The sequence below is a fragment of the Dryas octopetala genome, chromosome 9 (genome assembly GCF_963921425.1).
Source record: "Dryas octopetala chromosome 9, drDryOcto1.1, whole genome shotgun sequence".
Classification (NCBI taxonomy): domain Eukaryota; kingdom Viridiplantae; phylum Streptophyta; class Magnoliopsida; order Rosales; family Rosaceae; genus Dryas; species Dryas octopetala.
In genome coordinates, this window is record NC_141374.1 from 12,861,706 (window position 1) to 12,874,178 (window position 12,473).

Consider the following 12,473-nt stretch of genomic DNA (forward strand, 5'->3'; position numbering starts at 1 on the left):
TAGACAAGGCAAAATAAAAGTTTAAATAAAGAGTAAATTCTAGATGGACTCCTCGTTTGCTTTCTTGGGCCTACTTTAAACCTCATGGGCTGAACAGATTGGAAGGGACTAATAGTGGAGCCACTTGGACAAAATAGGTCAATGGCATGAAACTCCTAAAACGATGTCGTTTGAGCATAAATCTGTTAAATGAGTAGCCGTTGGGCTTGGGAAAACGTCTTGCATTGGAATCCGACGTAGACATTTTAGCGTTTACGCTCCGCTCACCAACCGCTCAGGCCCTCATAATCACTAATCAGGCTCCTGTCTGTTCACCAGTCAGTAGTCACCACCGGCCCACCACCTTTCATTTCTTCAAGGTATATTTTTAACTTTTTTTTTTTTTTTTTTAATTTTCAACGATTTATCTTCATAATCATTTCTTTCTTGTATCTAAATTCTCTCTGGCTTCCCTTCCCAGTTCCTTTTGTTTATCAGAATGTTGGTCCATTTGTACATTTTTGATTATATGATTGTCTCTCTGCTATTGCCTTTGGTTTGACATTCTCTTTTATCTATGGTTTTGAGAATTTTTATCTGTCTTGTTTGAATCTTATGATGGGTTGGGTTTGATTTGCTTTTTTATTTTCTATTTTGATTTGTTGACAGCTTTTGTTGTTTCATGGAGCATGTATATTGATTTTTTTTTCTTCCAAATATAGTTGTTCTGATTGGTTTTAGTTTCAAAATGATGAAAATGAATGGATCTATCTGGAGTTTATGTGATCTAGTTAGAGACTATGGCAGTTTGAAGAACTTAAAAATTATGGCTTGTTATCAGATCTGAATTGATTTAGATAAAAGGGTAGCCTACTAGCCTTGGAGACTGTTTTCCATGTCATAAGAAAGCAATTCATGAATTGCCTTGCATAATGTAAAATAAGGGAAACTGTAATTAAAATTTTGGAAATAAAGCAAACAATGGGTTGGTTTCATATTGTTTTTGTCTCTCTGTATTTCTCAGGAGTGTATATGTGTTATCCATTTAGAAGTCAAGTTTATAATATATTTAATGAGTGCTGAGTACTGACCACTTTCTGGACTTGTGGAATGCAGAACAGCTTTTAAGGATTTCAAGAGGAAACACAGAGAGAGAGAGTAACATATGGTGTAGATGGCCTCCGAGAGGGAATGTTTTGACCTTTCAGGACCATTGCACCTAACTTCAATTGACTGGTGAGACCTTAAACTCCCCCTCACCTCACCCCCACACGCTTTCTTTCAAAAGATGAGTGAATGAATGAAAGAACTTCTTTTAAATCCTACAATTTTTTTTAGGTTTGGAATCTTAAGTTTGTATCTTTTTTCCCACAATGGTGTGTAGGAAGTGCTTGTGAGTTGTGACTGACTGTTTTTTAGTCAATGAACTAATGCTAATAACAAAACCATATGAAGATGGATTCTTCTATTAGAGCTGTTTCCTTCTTATGTGGTTTGAGCTCTCGCAATTGCAATTATCAACCCTGTAATGTGAATTATTGATGGTACAAGCAGTTCATATACTGGCCTGTGCATTCTGAGTTGATATGCCAACTTCATGCGTTGTTTTCTTATATTGCACTTTGTTTATCTGTGTCTTGACAGTCAGACGCCGAATTATGTCATATCTGGCATCATATAATGCAGATTTCCATGTTGTGGTTTGTAATATCTTGAAGTTGCTTTCTATCTTGCGGAATAAACGTCTCCTTGTACAAACTTCTTGCATGAATTTAAATTAATTGTGTCATTGTCTATCCATCACCAATATTGGTCAAGATGAAACAACTTTTTGTTTTCTGGAATTCAGCCGCTTCAATATTGTTGCTTTCTTTTCTTTTTTTCCTTTGAATTTGCAAGATGATATGGGAATTAAAATGTGTGTCATCCTATGCAGGGAGAACACTCATCATCAAAGGTCCGTTGCTGCCAGTTTGGTTCAGGGTGTCTACATTCTTGAGCGGGATCGCCAAGAGAAACGTGAAGGGCCCCATGCCCTTGCTCCGCCTTGGTGGGAGTTCTTCCATTTTAAGTTGCTCCGTCAGCTGGTGGATGATGTTGGTTTTTCCATCTTTGGTGCCATTTATGAATTTAAGCCTCCTCCTTCTCTTGCTAGCCATTCACTGGAAGGAAGACCTTGTTTTGTAATTGCCTTCCGAGGCACCTTAACGAAGCAGGACTCCGTCTCACGAGATCTTCAGTTGGATGTTGAGGTAATCCGAAATGGACTTCACCGGACATCTCGATTTGAGATTGCTATGCAGGCTGTTCGAAATATGGTTGCTGCAGCAGGTGATGCAAATGTTTGGTTAGCTGGCCATTCCTTAGGGTCATCCATGGCAATGCTTACTGGAAAAACTATGGCAAAGACTGGCATTTTTCTCAAATCTTTTCTCTTTAATCCACCATTTGTTTCTGCCCCAATAGAGAGGATTAAGGATAAGAATGTGAAACATGGGCTTCGGATTGCAGGCAGTGTGATTACCGCAGGACTCACTCTTGCAATGAAAGCTAAGGCTACACAACAGAGGGGAGGTCGATCAGAAGAAGACCCATTCACTACTCTGTCTGCATGGTTCCCTAGTCTATTTGTCAATCCAACTGATGACCTCTGCTCTGAATATATTGGGTATTTTGAGCATAGGAAGAAGATGAAGGAGATTGGAGCAGGAGCCATTGAGAGATTAGCAACCCAGAATTCCATTGGGGGTCTACTAATGCATGCAATGGGAAAAGGGTCAACGCCAGAGCCACCGTTGCATCTCATTCCTTCTGCAAACCTAACAGTTAATTTAACCCCTTCGAGGGATCTTAAAGAAGCCCATGGAATTCACCAATGGTGGAGAGATGGTCTGCAATTGCAGTCTGAGGTCCACAGATACCGATAGTTTTGCGTGTAATGATTTTGTTTATCTCCCAATGTACTTGTAATAGTTTTGATTTGTTAAGCAGCCTCTAAGTTATTGGTATCAGCCATCAATTTGGAAAGAATAAACCAAACAAATGAAGATCGAATTAGGAGGCTGTTTTGTTATGTGAAAGAAAGATTTGTAAATTGTGATTGTAGCATACACATATGATTTGAAGTTGAAGCTACTGGTTTCTTTCTTGGTAGGGGGATTCTCTGAGCTTTTGGCCTTTGCTCCACTACAATTGTCTCATAGAGACTATAAGTCTATAAGTTGTTTTTGTTGATCTAATCATAAAATCCTTAAAATAGATTTATAACTTACAGAAAATCAAAAGCTTCACATTTGAATGGAAAAAAAAGGGGGGGACAATTTTAGTTTCTTCCATCACGTCCAGTGAAGGCAAATACAGATTCTTGAAGGTCTTGACTTGCATGATCAATATCTTTCTACATAGTTCATGAGCCATTTAACTCTTTTTTATCAATCCAAAAAGAAAAACTTTTTTTAATAAAAAAACTAGATGACAAGGAAAATAAGACAATTACAGGGTTTTTTTCACCGGGTAGGGTCCAAATGTCCAATTGCCGTAAATGGCCGTAAAACAAGGTGTGAATAATCAAGGGAAAGTCAAAAAGGCAGACTCGAATCCCAATGCCATGGCTGCACTATCTACTCAACACTAGAAGCTCTGCCACTGTTGTTTGTTGTTATTTGGGTCTTTGAATTTTGTTCCACCGTGACCTCCACGGCTCCACCACACAGTAATAAACTAATAATCAGTTAATTTACCCCATCACCACTTTACTGAATTAACCAATTACTGCTACGGTCAATTTTATGTTACCAGTCTTTCACACCAGAATTAACAGCATTAGTAGTTCACAAGCACCACTGATTCTCTATAATCAGTAATCACACGCTCTTTCATTTAAAAAACTTACTTATCACAAGTATTGACCTCTTTCATTACGTACTAAAAGACAGAACATAACCTGGTACATGAAAATTTTATTTTTTCACTCATCCCAATTCCGGCAAAGCAGGCTTATCCCCAGATTATATTAACTTATTTAAGTAGCCATATTTCACGCTTCTTTAACCACAGACACATATCCTTTACTTGATGATTGGACCTGGGAGCTGGCCCAGCTGGGACCCATTCCCAATCAATCATCTCAGTCCCAAAGACCCCAAATAATTGGCTCATGTTGTTATATTATTAGAGTCCAAAATCCACATGTAGGAGCAGAAACTAGGAATGACTGAATGAGTAGGAATTAGGATCCAAGTATCAACCTTTACTTAAACTCTAATTAATCTATCTCTCTCTCTCAGCATTCAGCAAACCCAAGAAAAGCAAAAGCAAAAAGCCTCCCCTTCCACTGTGTAGTGTGTACCCACCTTCCCTCTTCTTCAAGGCTACACAGCTCACAACTCACAACAATGCCAAGTTCATTGTCCACAAAGCCAGTAGCTTTATGAATGATTATATATGACCACCAAAACCAATTAAACAAAGTGAAAGCCAAAAACCCAATAATTTCCAAAAACAAAAAACCCCAGAATATGCATAATGACAGAACAGAAGAGAACAACATGATTATGGAAAATTAATTCATTTTTACACTTTCATTAAAATGGGGTTGGTTTGGTTAACAAATTGAACACCCCAAATTACCAATTTTGGCAAAAACTACAAATTAAGCTAGACTCTGTCACTCACCTGAAAAAAAAAAAACAATTGACAGTCAACAATGAAAACCCAACACAGATCCATCACTCACAGAAATGATAACTTTACACCCACATTTAGCCTCCGCATGGTGGGTGAAGAAGTGCATGACCCGAACCCGACCCGCCATCTCCATCCTCGACTCTATCTCCATCGTTGCCCCACCCCCACGAAACCCATTTAACCCATCGTCGAATGTGGGCCCCATCATCGGGTCCTGGACGACACCCACGGCCCGATTCGGGTCCGAAACCGGGAACGACTGGACAGAGAACGTCGCCGCCAGGTACTGGGTCTGACCCGCTTCGATCCTGCCGGCGGGTATGAACATAAACCCGACTTGGCTGCCGGAGTAGAGGAGCTGGAGGGTGCTGTCGTAGTGGCGGAACGCCGCTCTGTTCGGGTTCCGAACGGCGACGTATTGGGAAAAAGTGAAGTTGACGGTGGAGTTCTGGATAGAGAAGGAAGGGAGCTGTACGGTGCTGACGGAGATTTTGGGGTCTTTGGGTTTGAAGACGGTGAAGTAGACGATGAGGGAGACGATGACGACGAAGACTAGGAAGACAGTGGCGACTATGCAGGAGGCGAGGTTTGTGCGACCCGAAGGTGGTGGTTTGGGTCTCTGAGTCTGAGGCTTGCTCATGGCTGAAGAAGCCAATGAGCTCAGAATAAGAGAGAAGAGAAGGTAGCGGTGGATCTGTGAGTGACACACAGACAGTGAGAGACTGAGAAGGAAGAGAGAGAGAGAATATGGGGTGTGTTTGGATGCGGAGTTGGGTCTCCCGGGGTTAATAAGAGGAGGGTGAGGAAAGAAAATGTGGAAAAATGGAAGTGGGTGGGTTGAGAACTTGAGACAAAACTGTGAACGGGAGACTAGTTTTATGACAAAAGTGGGTCTGAGGGAAAGCTGGCGTGGCAAAAGGTGGGTCCCACTTTTGTGTTTATGTGATAAAAATAGGATATTGAGTGATCCAAGCAGGTCGAAATGACCAATATATCCTATCAGTCTATCACGTAAGCAAAGTTAACAAAGGTTATGACGGAACATTTTTTCGAAAACCAAGCAAATTCTTTCGAATCTATACATTACTGGGTTCAAAACTTCAAATCTATACATTTATTGCATAAAATACGCAACATGAATTTCGGTTCATAATGGCCGAAGCAAATTTGCAGCCCAAGAATAGGTTGAAGACTTGAAGGTATCAAGGATTAAAGTGAGGGAGGGTGGGCCCATGAAAAAAAATAGGAAAGTGGGTCTGACAAATTTGTAGAAGCATGTCAATTTTTACTGTATGTAGTAGGGTTAAAAGTTAAAACTCTCACATGGCCTTGGCAGGAACCAGTAAACATCACCCTTCACTCTCCGCTCTTCACTCTTCACTCTTCAGTTAATCATTAAATGACAGAGGGGTTTCCAACCAGAAATGCTGAGTTGAGCCTGTGGGGATGGTAATCATCATACCTAAGAAGATGATGCTACAACAAATTTGTGGTTCGGCCAAGGTGCCATGTTCTTCTGGTCTCACTTCTTAAGATGAATAATGACAATATAGAAAATAATGAAAACATGAGAAAAACAAATTAGCAGTTATTTTATATCTAAAACACAGACTTTGACTACCAAAGTAAGCAGAAAACAACCTTTCCAACCTCTAATGATGGCGAGAGGCTTCAACTAGGAATATATTTTAAAATCCTATCAAGATTTTATGCGGGGCGGTGACAAAATTTTTTGCTTAAATGTTTAATTATTACCAATATTTCATCAAATAATTTTAATAGTGTCTAAAATTTTTTTTTTAAAACTCTTTTCATTATTAAAAAATATAGTATGAAATTGTTAGGTTATGTACATATATCTATATTAAATCCTCATATAATAATATGAATGGTACGACACATTCTTTGAATCACACTACACCTAAAATATATTCATAAAGATTTTGAGAATTCATATAGATATTTACAATTAAAGTTTATTTATTATGAGCATGTTAAAAAATTATTGTGGAACCATGTTTTACACATTTGTTGCACTAATCATCACCATCATCAATTGTCTTTGATTCTTTGTATAGCACATAGTTCTTAAATATTAATTTTCTTATTTCTTTGTATAGCACATAGTTCTTAAATATTAATTTTCTTGTTTTATTTAATAGAGATTTTATTTAAGAAATTGGGCTTTGAAGAAGTATGGTCCTTAAAACAATGGAAACTACAAAAATAAATTATCAATGATTGTAGTTTTTTGCAAGTATAAATATAGGAAAAAATCACATACAAAAAGTTAGGCTAAGAACAATATACAAAATAATTGGGTTCAAATAAGTATGATTGATATTGTGTGGTTCAAATAAGTAAGGCTAAGACCCCCGTCTTAGAAAAAGTAAAAAAAAAAAGCAATATGATTGATTAAGTACAAAAAATAATAATACATTAATACTTACATTACCAATAATCATAAAGAATAAATATCCAAATGATGTTGCACGGTTTGAGTTATGTAGCGTTAGATTTAATTTTAATATTTTCTAGAAGAGAAAAAAAAAAAGTAAATATAAACAACAAATCTGCTCAATACATTGGTATTCTACAACTTATATTGAATTTTAGTTTTTCAAAAGCTTGGCCGTTTTAGTCTATTCTACGTTCCGCCTCCGAAGTAATGTAATACAGACCCCCGCAATACATAAATCAGAATACATCTTATTAACGATCACTTTAAATAACAGTTGACAAAAGTCTTGGTATTATAATTGTCAAATTGACAGAAATGAAAGGGAAGCCTCAGGCTTATAAGCAACTAGAAAAGCCATCCCCATTTCATACAACCTGCAGTCCATCCAAAAATGGACTGGTCATTCAATTAATACATACAAATATGTACCTATTACATAGATGAAAATTATTTCCCAAGCTTGTCAATTCGGGAATCCATGACCTGGGAGATGGCTTCAAGAAATGCAGCTTCACTCATGCCAGGGAGCAAGGAATCCTGAGCTTCACAAACAATCTCCTCAATCACCGATTCTTTGTTTATATTTTCTCTGCACATGAGGTTCCCAATGGCAAAGGGGGTCAGACCTCTCTCTACCCCTTTCTTCAGAAGCATTGTTGAGATACGGAGTGTGCGGGCACACTCAAGAGAAATGTCCCACCCATAAAATTTCAGAAGTGCAAGATCTTGTTCAGCATCTAAAGAATTTATGTACTCAATGGTCTCAGGAGAATATGGCTGGCGAGCTTGTGGCCAGTAAAGCCAATCAAATGTGCAATCTTCGAACTGCACAGAGAGCAAAAAAATAACCTTATCAACAAAAAAAAACAAAAACCAAATATGATCACAAATAAAGTGAGGAAAAAGCATTTGTACAGATATGAATGGAATACTAATTCTCAATCTCTCGTTCTATTGCTTGTGTGTTTGTTTAAGGCCTCTGAAAAACTCATCTATAAAAGAATTATATATATCTTGTCCATCTTCAACAACAACTAATGTTAACATCATAATAGAATCAGGAAAACTTTTAGAATGTTTTCGCTTAAAAGTTTTAACTTTCAAGGATTATGACGATGAGCAACTGATTCCTCAAGGCTGCTTAATCAGAAACAGTCATTCATTTGGACTGATATGTAGTAACAAATCACTTGTTATTTGTTTGAACATTGATTTGTAACTGTTTCTATAGGGTTTAAAGCTTGTGGCCAGTAAAGCCAAAGGAATATTGAATCATTGAGATTAAAAACTAGAAATTTCAAACTTTCCATATCATATTTCAAAGACTGGGATGTCCTTTACTTCTTTCTTTATTTATAAACCATTGCTAGATGCAAATAAAACCTATCCTCCATTAGCATTTTTGTACTAGTGTGAGATACAAGAGAAACATGTGATTCAATCAATTCTGTAACTTATTACTTTCATTAACCAAACACTACCTTAATTTAAGTTGAAAAACTCAATAACCCATTAAACAATCTTTTCCAATCTAAACATTAGCTATTGTTCTAGTGAAAATTTCAATTAGATCCAACCTGAACCCTATGTTTGACACACCTAGATTGTACCCAATGGAGACTGAGTGCCTGGGATATTAAAATCTAATATTCAGAGATTCATAATTCACAGAAAATTATGAAAAGAAGGCCATGGCAAGAAATGCGGTGCAAACATTTAAAATGTTACTATGATAGCAAAGCATGAAAGAAAGAACATAGACGCTTACATTCTCAGGCAGGCAGTATCCATGATCAATTGGAATAAGCACAGTCCGACCATCTTCCTCTGTTCTAAACAAAATGTTCCCAGCATGCCTGTCTGCATTTGCCATTCTTATATCAAAAACACTAATCTTGTGCACCTCCTCCACGGGGAAGCGGCCAGGACCCATGTCCTCGCAACTTCCATCATTCTTCATGAACATTTGCAATGACCCAATCTTAACATTCTTTGATGAGCACTCATACCCTTTGGGATGATTAAAGCCTTTGTGCAAGCACCTAACCAAGATTGTAGGTGGCACCCCAGCAAAGCCCATGGTCTCACCTGATAAAGTACGAGGCCCGCTCCTGGGATGATCTAACAAGAATGCCGCGACTTCCCTCATGGCTCCTTCTCCTACCCTTGTTCCCCTCTTCAACCCTTCACCATCCGATGATACAGATAAGCCTCGGGGATTGTTCACTGCATTAGGCTCCTCATCAACAGGCTTAAAGACAGAAATAATCTCCTGGCAAGAATCTTGCATGAAGTAAGTTCCACCAGTGCCCTCAGAGGACCTGATAGGTTGATTGCCCTTCTCCAAACCTTTAAATGTAGAGCTAATCATATCCCATACATAGGAGGGCAGTTTAACCTTGGGATTGACATTAATTGGTTCCAACAAGTAATCTAAGTTTCGACCAAGTGACTCCCATGTCACAAGTGGAACCTCCTGGGGTCGGTAGTTCCCTACTCCATTGACTCCTTCTCCTCTTTCCTTCGAAACCAATGCCACAACTGAAAGCTCCAAATCTTTCTCAAAATGTTTAGCTCGAACCTTTGCAGATTTCTGAACCACCAAGTGAACGACATCATCACTGTTCTTACAAATATCATTGATGAGCCTCTGGTCATCAAGCTTTTCACCATTGAAGAAAAGTTCCTGATCCTCAGGATCATAAGCTTTCCCTTTCTTCAAAATCCGTTGCTTCAGATACCCAACATTTCGATGTCGATCAACATGGAACTGGAATTGTTTCCCACAAATGGTCCTAACAGTGATATGCAAAAGATCAGAAAGCCTTAGAACCAAGTGCAGAACATTGTCACCGGTAATGCCATAGTCCTTAATGAGACTATCGTTCCGGGCCAATTCCCTGCCTCCAAAAACAAGCTTCTGCTTCTTTACTACGAAGCCTTTACACGTTTGGATCCTGAGCTTCACTGAAGCAATCGAATCGGACTCTAAAACACGCATGGGAATCACAGAGCCGGCAACACTCAGATACAACATGATCGATTCACTAGAACAATTCCCCAGCTGGCTTTCCCAGAACCCAAAAGAATGTACCAATTCTTTGCGAATCGGACCCAGGGCAACATTGGCAACAGACATTCTTCAAAGACCTTTCACAACTTCACCCCAGGAAAACTTAAGAATCAGGACCTCTTTGTTTGTTTCTGAATTCAAAGTGCAAGGCCCTCTAATCAAGGCCTTCAGTCACATTGATAAACGCTAAAACCAGATAAATTACAAATAAAATAAAAATAAAAACCCAAAATCTGTACAATGTAAAGGGAAAAAATCGAAAATCCCCAGAAAGAAATGAAATTGAATCAAATCCCCGGGATTCAAGAGAAACCCTTATAAACCCAGATCCTAAATCGAACAAATAATATATATAAACCAACTTCTTGAAGCTCCCAAAGAGAATTTCAATGGAATCAAAGTGAACTCTATGAGGGGTCTTGAAGAAACAGAACAGAACAGAACAGGACACACGATGGGTCTTGAAAAAAACGTAAACTCTCAATAAAGATTTGGGGAAGAGAATGTTTGAGGAGAGAGTGGATTCTTACCTAAGGGAAAGAATCAAAGGAAATGGGGCCAAGAATGAGAGCTTAAATTGCATTGCACGGCTTACAAGGCTGGTGGCGGTTAATTGCCGAGGAAATGACTCCAGCCGAGTTTTTCTTTCGTTTTGCCCACAATGGATGGATGGGAGGTGGATCGTCGTCGTCGAACAAAGCTCCGCGATCTTCTCCCCGAGTTTTTCTGCGACGATAAATTTGTCGTCGATAAAGATAGATAGAGACACTGAGAGACTGAGAGAGCCAACGGAATTGTAGCCGTTGGCTTTATAGAAAGCTTTGACCCAACGGGAAGTGTTTTCGTAATCGTGTGTTTGAAAAATCGAAAACCACGACGTTAACTGTCATTTAACGGCCGTTTGTTTGCCAAATATGGGTGGGAATGTGGGATGGCAGAGAGCATTTAGGGAATTATGATGCAACTTCCTCAGATTTTTTATTTTAGTCACCACAATATTGACTCGCCTAATTTATTTATGAAATAATGTATATTTATCATTTAGAGGAAATTACAGATTTGGTCCACTTATTTTATACCTAGTTCAATTTTGGTCCATAATCTTTTTTAAGTTCTGTTTTGGTCCACTAATTGTTTCATTTGTTCAGTAAAGGTCCAGATTTGTGACTTTAAATCCTTTGGGTTGTGTTTTCTTCAATTATAATTGAACTATAAGTTATATTTCATCATTTCTTAGTCATAAAAACAAATTTGGAGTATTATAATCTAAAAGAATTGAGATTGGGTGAAGTTTGAAAAATTGGCAGTTTCGGGTACCCTACTTTGGGGTCAATTATCTTGAGTTTTAGAATTCCAATTTGAATGATTTTTATATGGTTGTAAAGAGGAAATACATAGCTTTAAAACAAGTATATGTTCGCTGAATTTGGGTGAGATTTGATAGGATAAAAAGCATGCCAAATTTGAAAAAACAAATATGGACCTTTACTGAACAAGTGGAACATTTAGTGGACCAAAACAGAACTTAAAAAAGATTGTGGACCAAAATTGAACTAGGTATAAAATAACTGGACTAAATCTGTAATTTCCTCTTATCATTTATCCCAATAAATTTTGGATGCGATTGTAACATCACCAACTGTATTAATAATTCGCCTATTATTATTAATAATATGAATGAATGACAAGTTTGTATTTTGTATTTTAAAAAGAATTACATTGTCTCTTAATTTGAATTTTTCAAGTGAATATTTTTGCACATATTAATATTATAATTATTAAAATATATGAAATTTAAAGTAAATCCAACCTTAAATGAATAAAAAACTATCATAATATTTTTGTTTATTAATCAACAATTGTCTCTATGAGATACTGATGTAATCACTAGACCGAATTATCATTGAAAACTATCTAAACAAAATTTAGTTAACAAAAACCTTGCCATTTTAGTTAATGTTCTTTTTAAGAAGGGAAGAGAACCGTATCCATTGTAACAAAAAAAACAATTTCATCCATTCCTATCCAAAAAAGGAGCAAGACAAATATATCAACAAATCTTGTTCATTATCTAAAATTAGTAAAATTGACTTCATTTTTATTTAAACTACATTTTTTGTAGATTGTGTAATATTCACATATCTGTAAATCTGTAATGGTTTTCCTTTTCTTTTTAATAGGAACTGTTTTGTATTTTCTTTTTAGGACATGAAGTGAGTTTTCTTTTTTCCATACGCGCTTTGTAATTTTAGCACCAAAACCGTGAAGGACCTT

General features: G+C 37.4%; 3 protein-coding genes across 5 annotated transcripts; 1 reads left to right on the top strand and 2 right to left on the bottom strand.

The window, feature by feature from the left end:
* Positions 1–328: 328 nt before the first annotated feature.
* LOC147274271 (alpha/beta-Hydrolases superfamily protein) lies at positions 329–2,966 on the top strand. 3 transcript variants are annotated; one of them, XM_086256930.1, is made up of 3 exons: positions 329–359; positions 1,096–1,215; positions 1,916–2,966. In XM_086256930.1, exons 2-3 carry the CDS (start codon positions 1,154–1,156, stop codon positions 2,904–2,906), a joined length of 1,053 nt encoding a protein of 350 aa, XP_086113056.1. In that variant the 5' UTR covers positions 329–359; positions 1,096–1,153; the 3' UTR covers positions 2,907–2,966. The 3 variants fall into 3 exon arrangements, with proteins under 3 accessions (XP_086113056.1, XP_086113055.1, XP_086113054.1); XM_086256929.1 differs by lacking the exon at positions 329–359 and adding an exon at positions 415–480; XM_086256928.1 differs by lacking the exon at positions 329–359 and adding an exon at positions 426–535.
* Positions 2,967–4,517: 1,551 nt separating this feature from the next.
* Positions 4,518–5,423, bottom strand: LOC147274272 (uncharacterized). Its single transcript, XM_086227945.1, has one exon. It carries the CDS (start codon positions 5,303–5,305, stop codon positions 4,679–4,681), a length of 627 nt encoding a protein of 208 aa, XP_086084071.1. The 5' UTR covers positions 5,306–5,423; the 3' UTR covers positions 4,518–4,678.
* A 1,965-nt stretch (positions 5,424–7,388) lies between these two features.
* On the bottom strand, positions 7,389–10,953 carry LOC147274273 (phosphatidylinositol 4-kinase gamma-like protein). The gene is made up of 2 exons (XM_086257087.1): positions 8,895–10,953; positions 7,389–7,951 (listed from the first exon to the last, which is right to left on the bottom strand). Exons 1-2 carry the CDS (start codon positions 10,263–10,265, stop codon positions 7,574–7,576), a joined length of 1,749 nt encoding a protein of 582 aa, XP_086113213.1. The 5' UTR covers positions 10,266–10,953; the 3' UTR covers positions 7,389–7,573.
* Between the last annotated feature and the right edge of the window lie 1,520 nt (positions 10,954–12,473).

Bases quoted from the DNA above. Each gene is read 5' to 3' on its own strand.
- LOC147274271 (XM_086256930.1), top strand. From the start codon at position 1,154: ATGGCCTCCGAGAGGGAATGTTTTGACCTTTCAGGACCATTGCACCTA. The intron at 1,216-1,915 runs GTGAGACCTTAA...CATCCTATGCAG, and splicing joins CACCTAACTTCAATTGACTG to GGAGAACACTCATCATCAAA.
- LOC147274272 (XM_086227945.1), bottom strand. From the start codon at position 5,305: ATGAGCAAGCCTCAGACTCAGAGACCCAAACCACCACCTTCGGGTCGC.
- LOC147274273 (XM_086257087.1), bottom strand. From the start codon at position 10,265: ATGTCTGTTGCCAATGTTGCCCTGGGTCCGATTCGCAAAGAATTGGTA. The intron at 7,952-8,894 runs GTAAGCGTCTAT...CTCTCTGTGCAG, and splicing joins GATACTGCCTGCCTGAGAAT to TTCGAAGATTGCACATTTGA.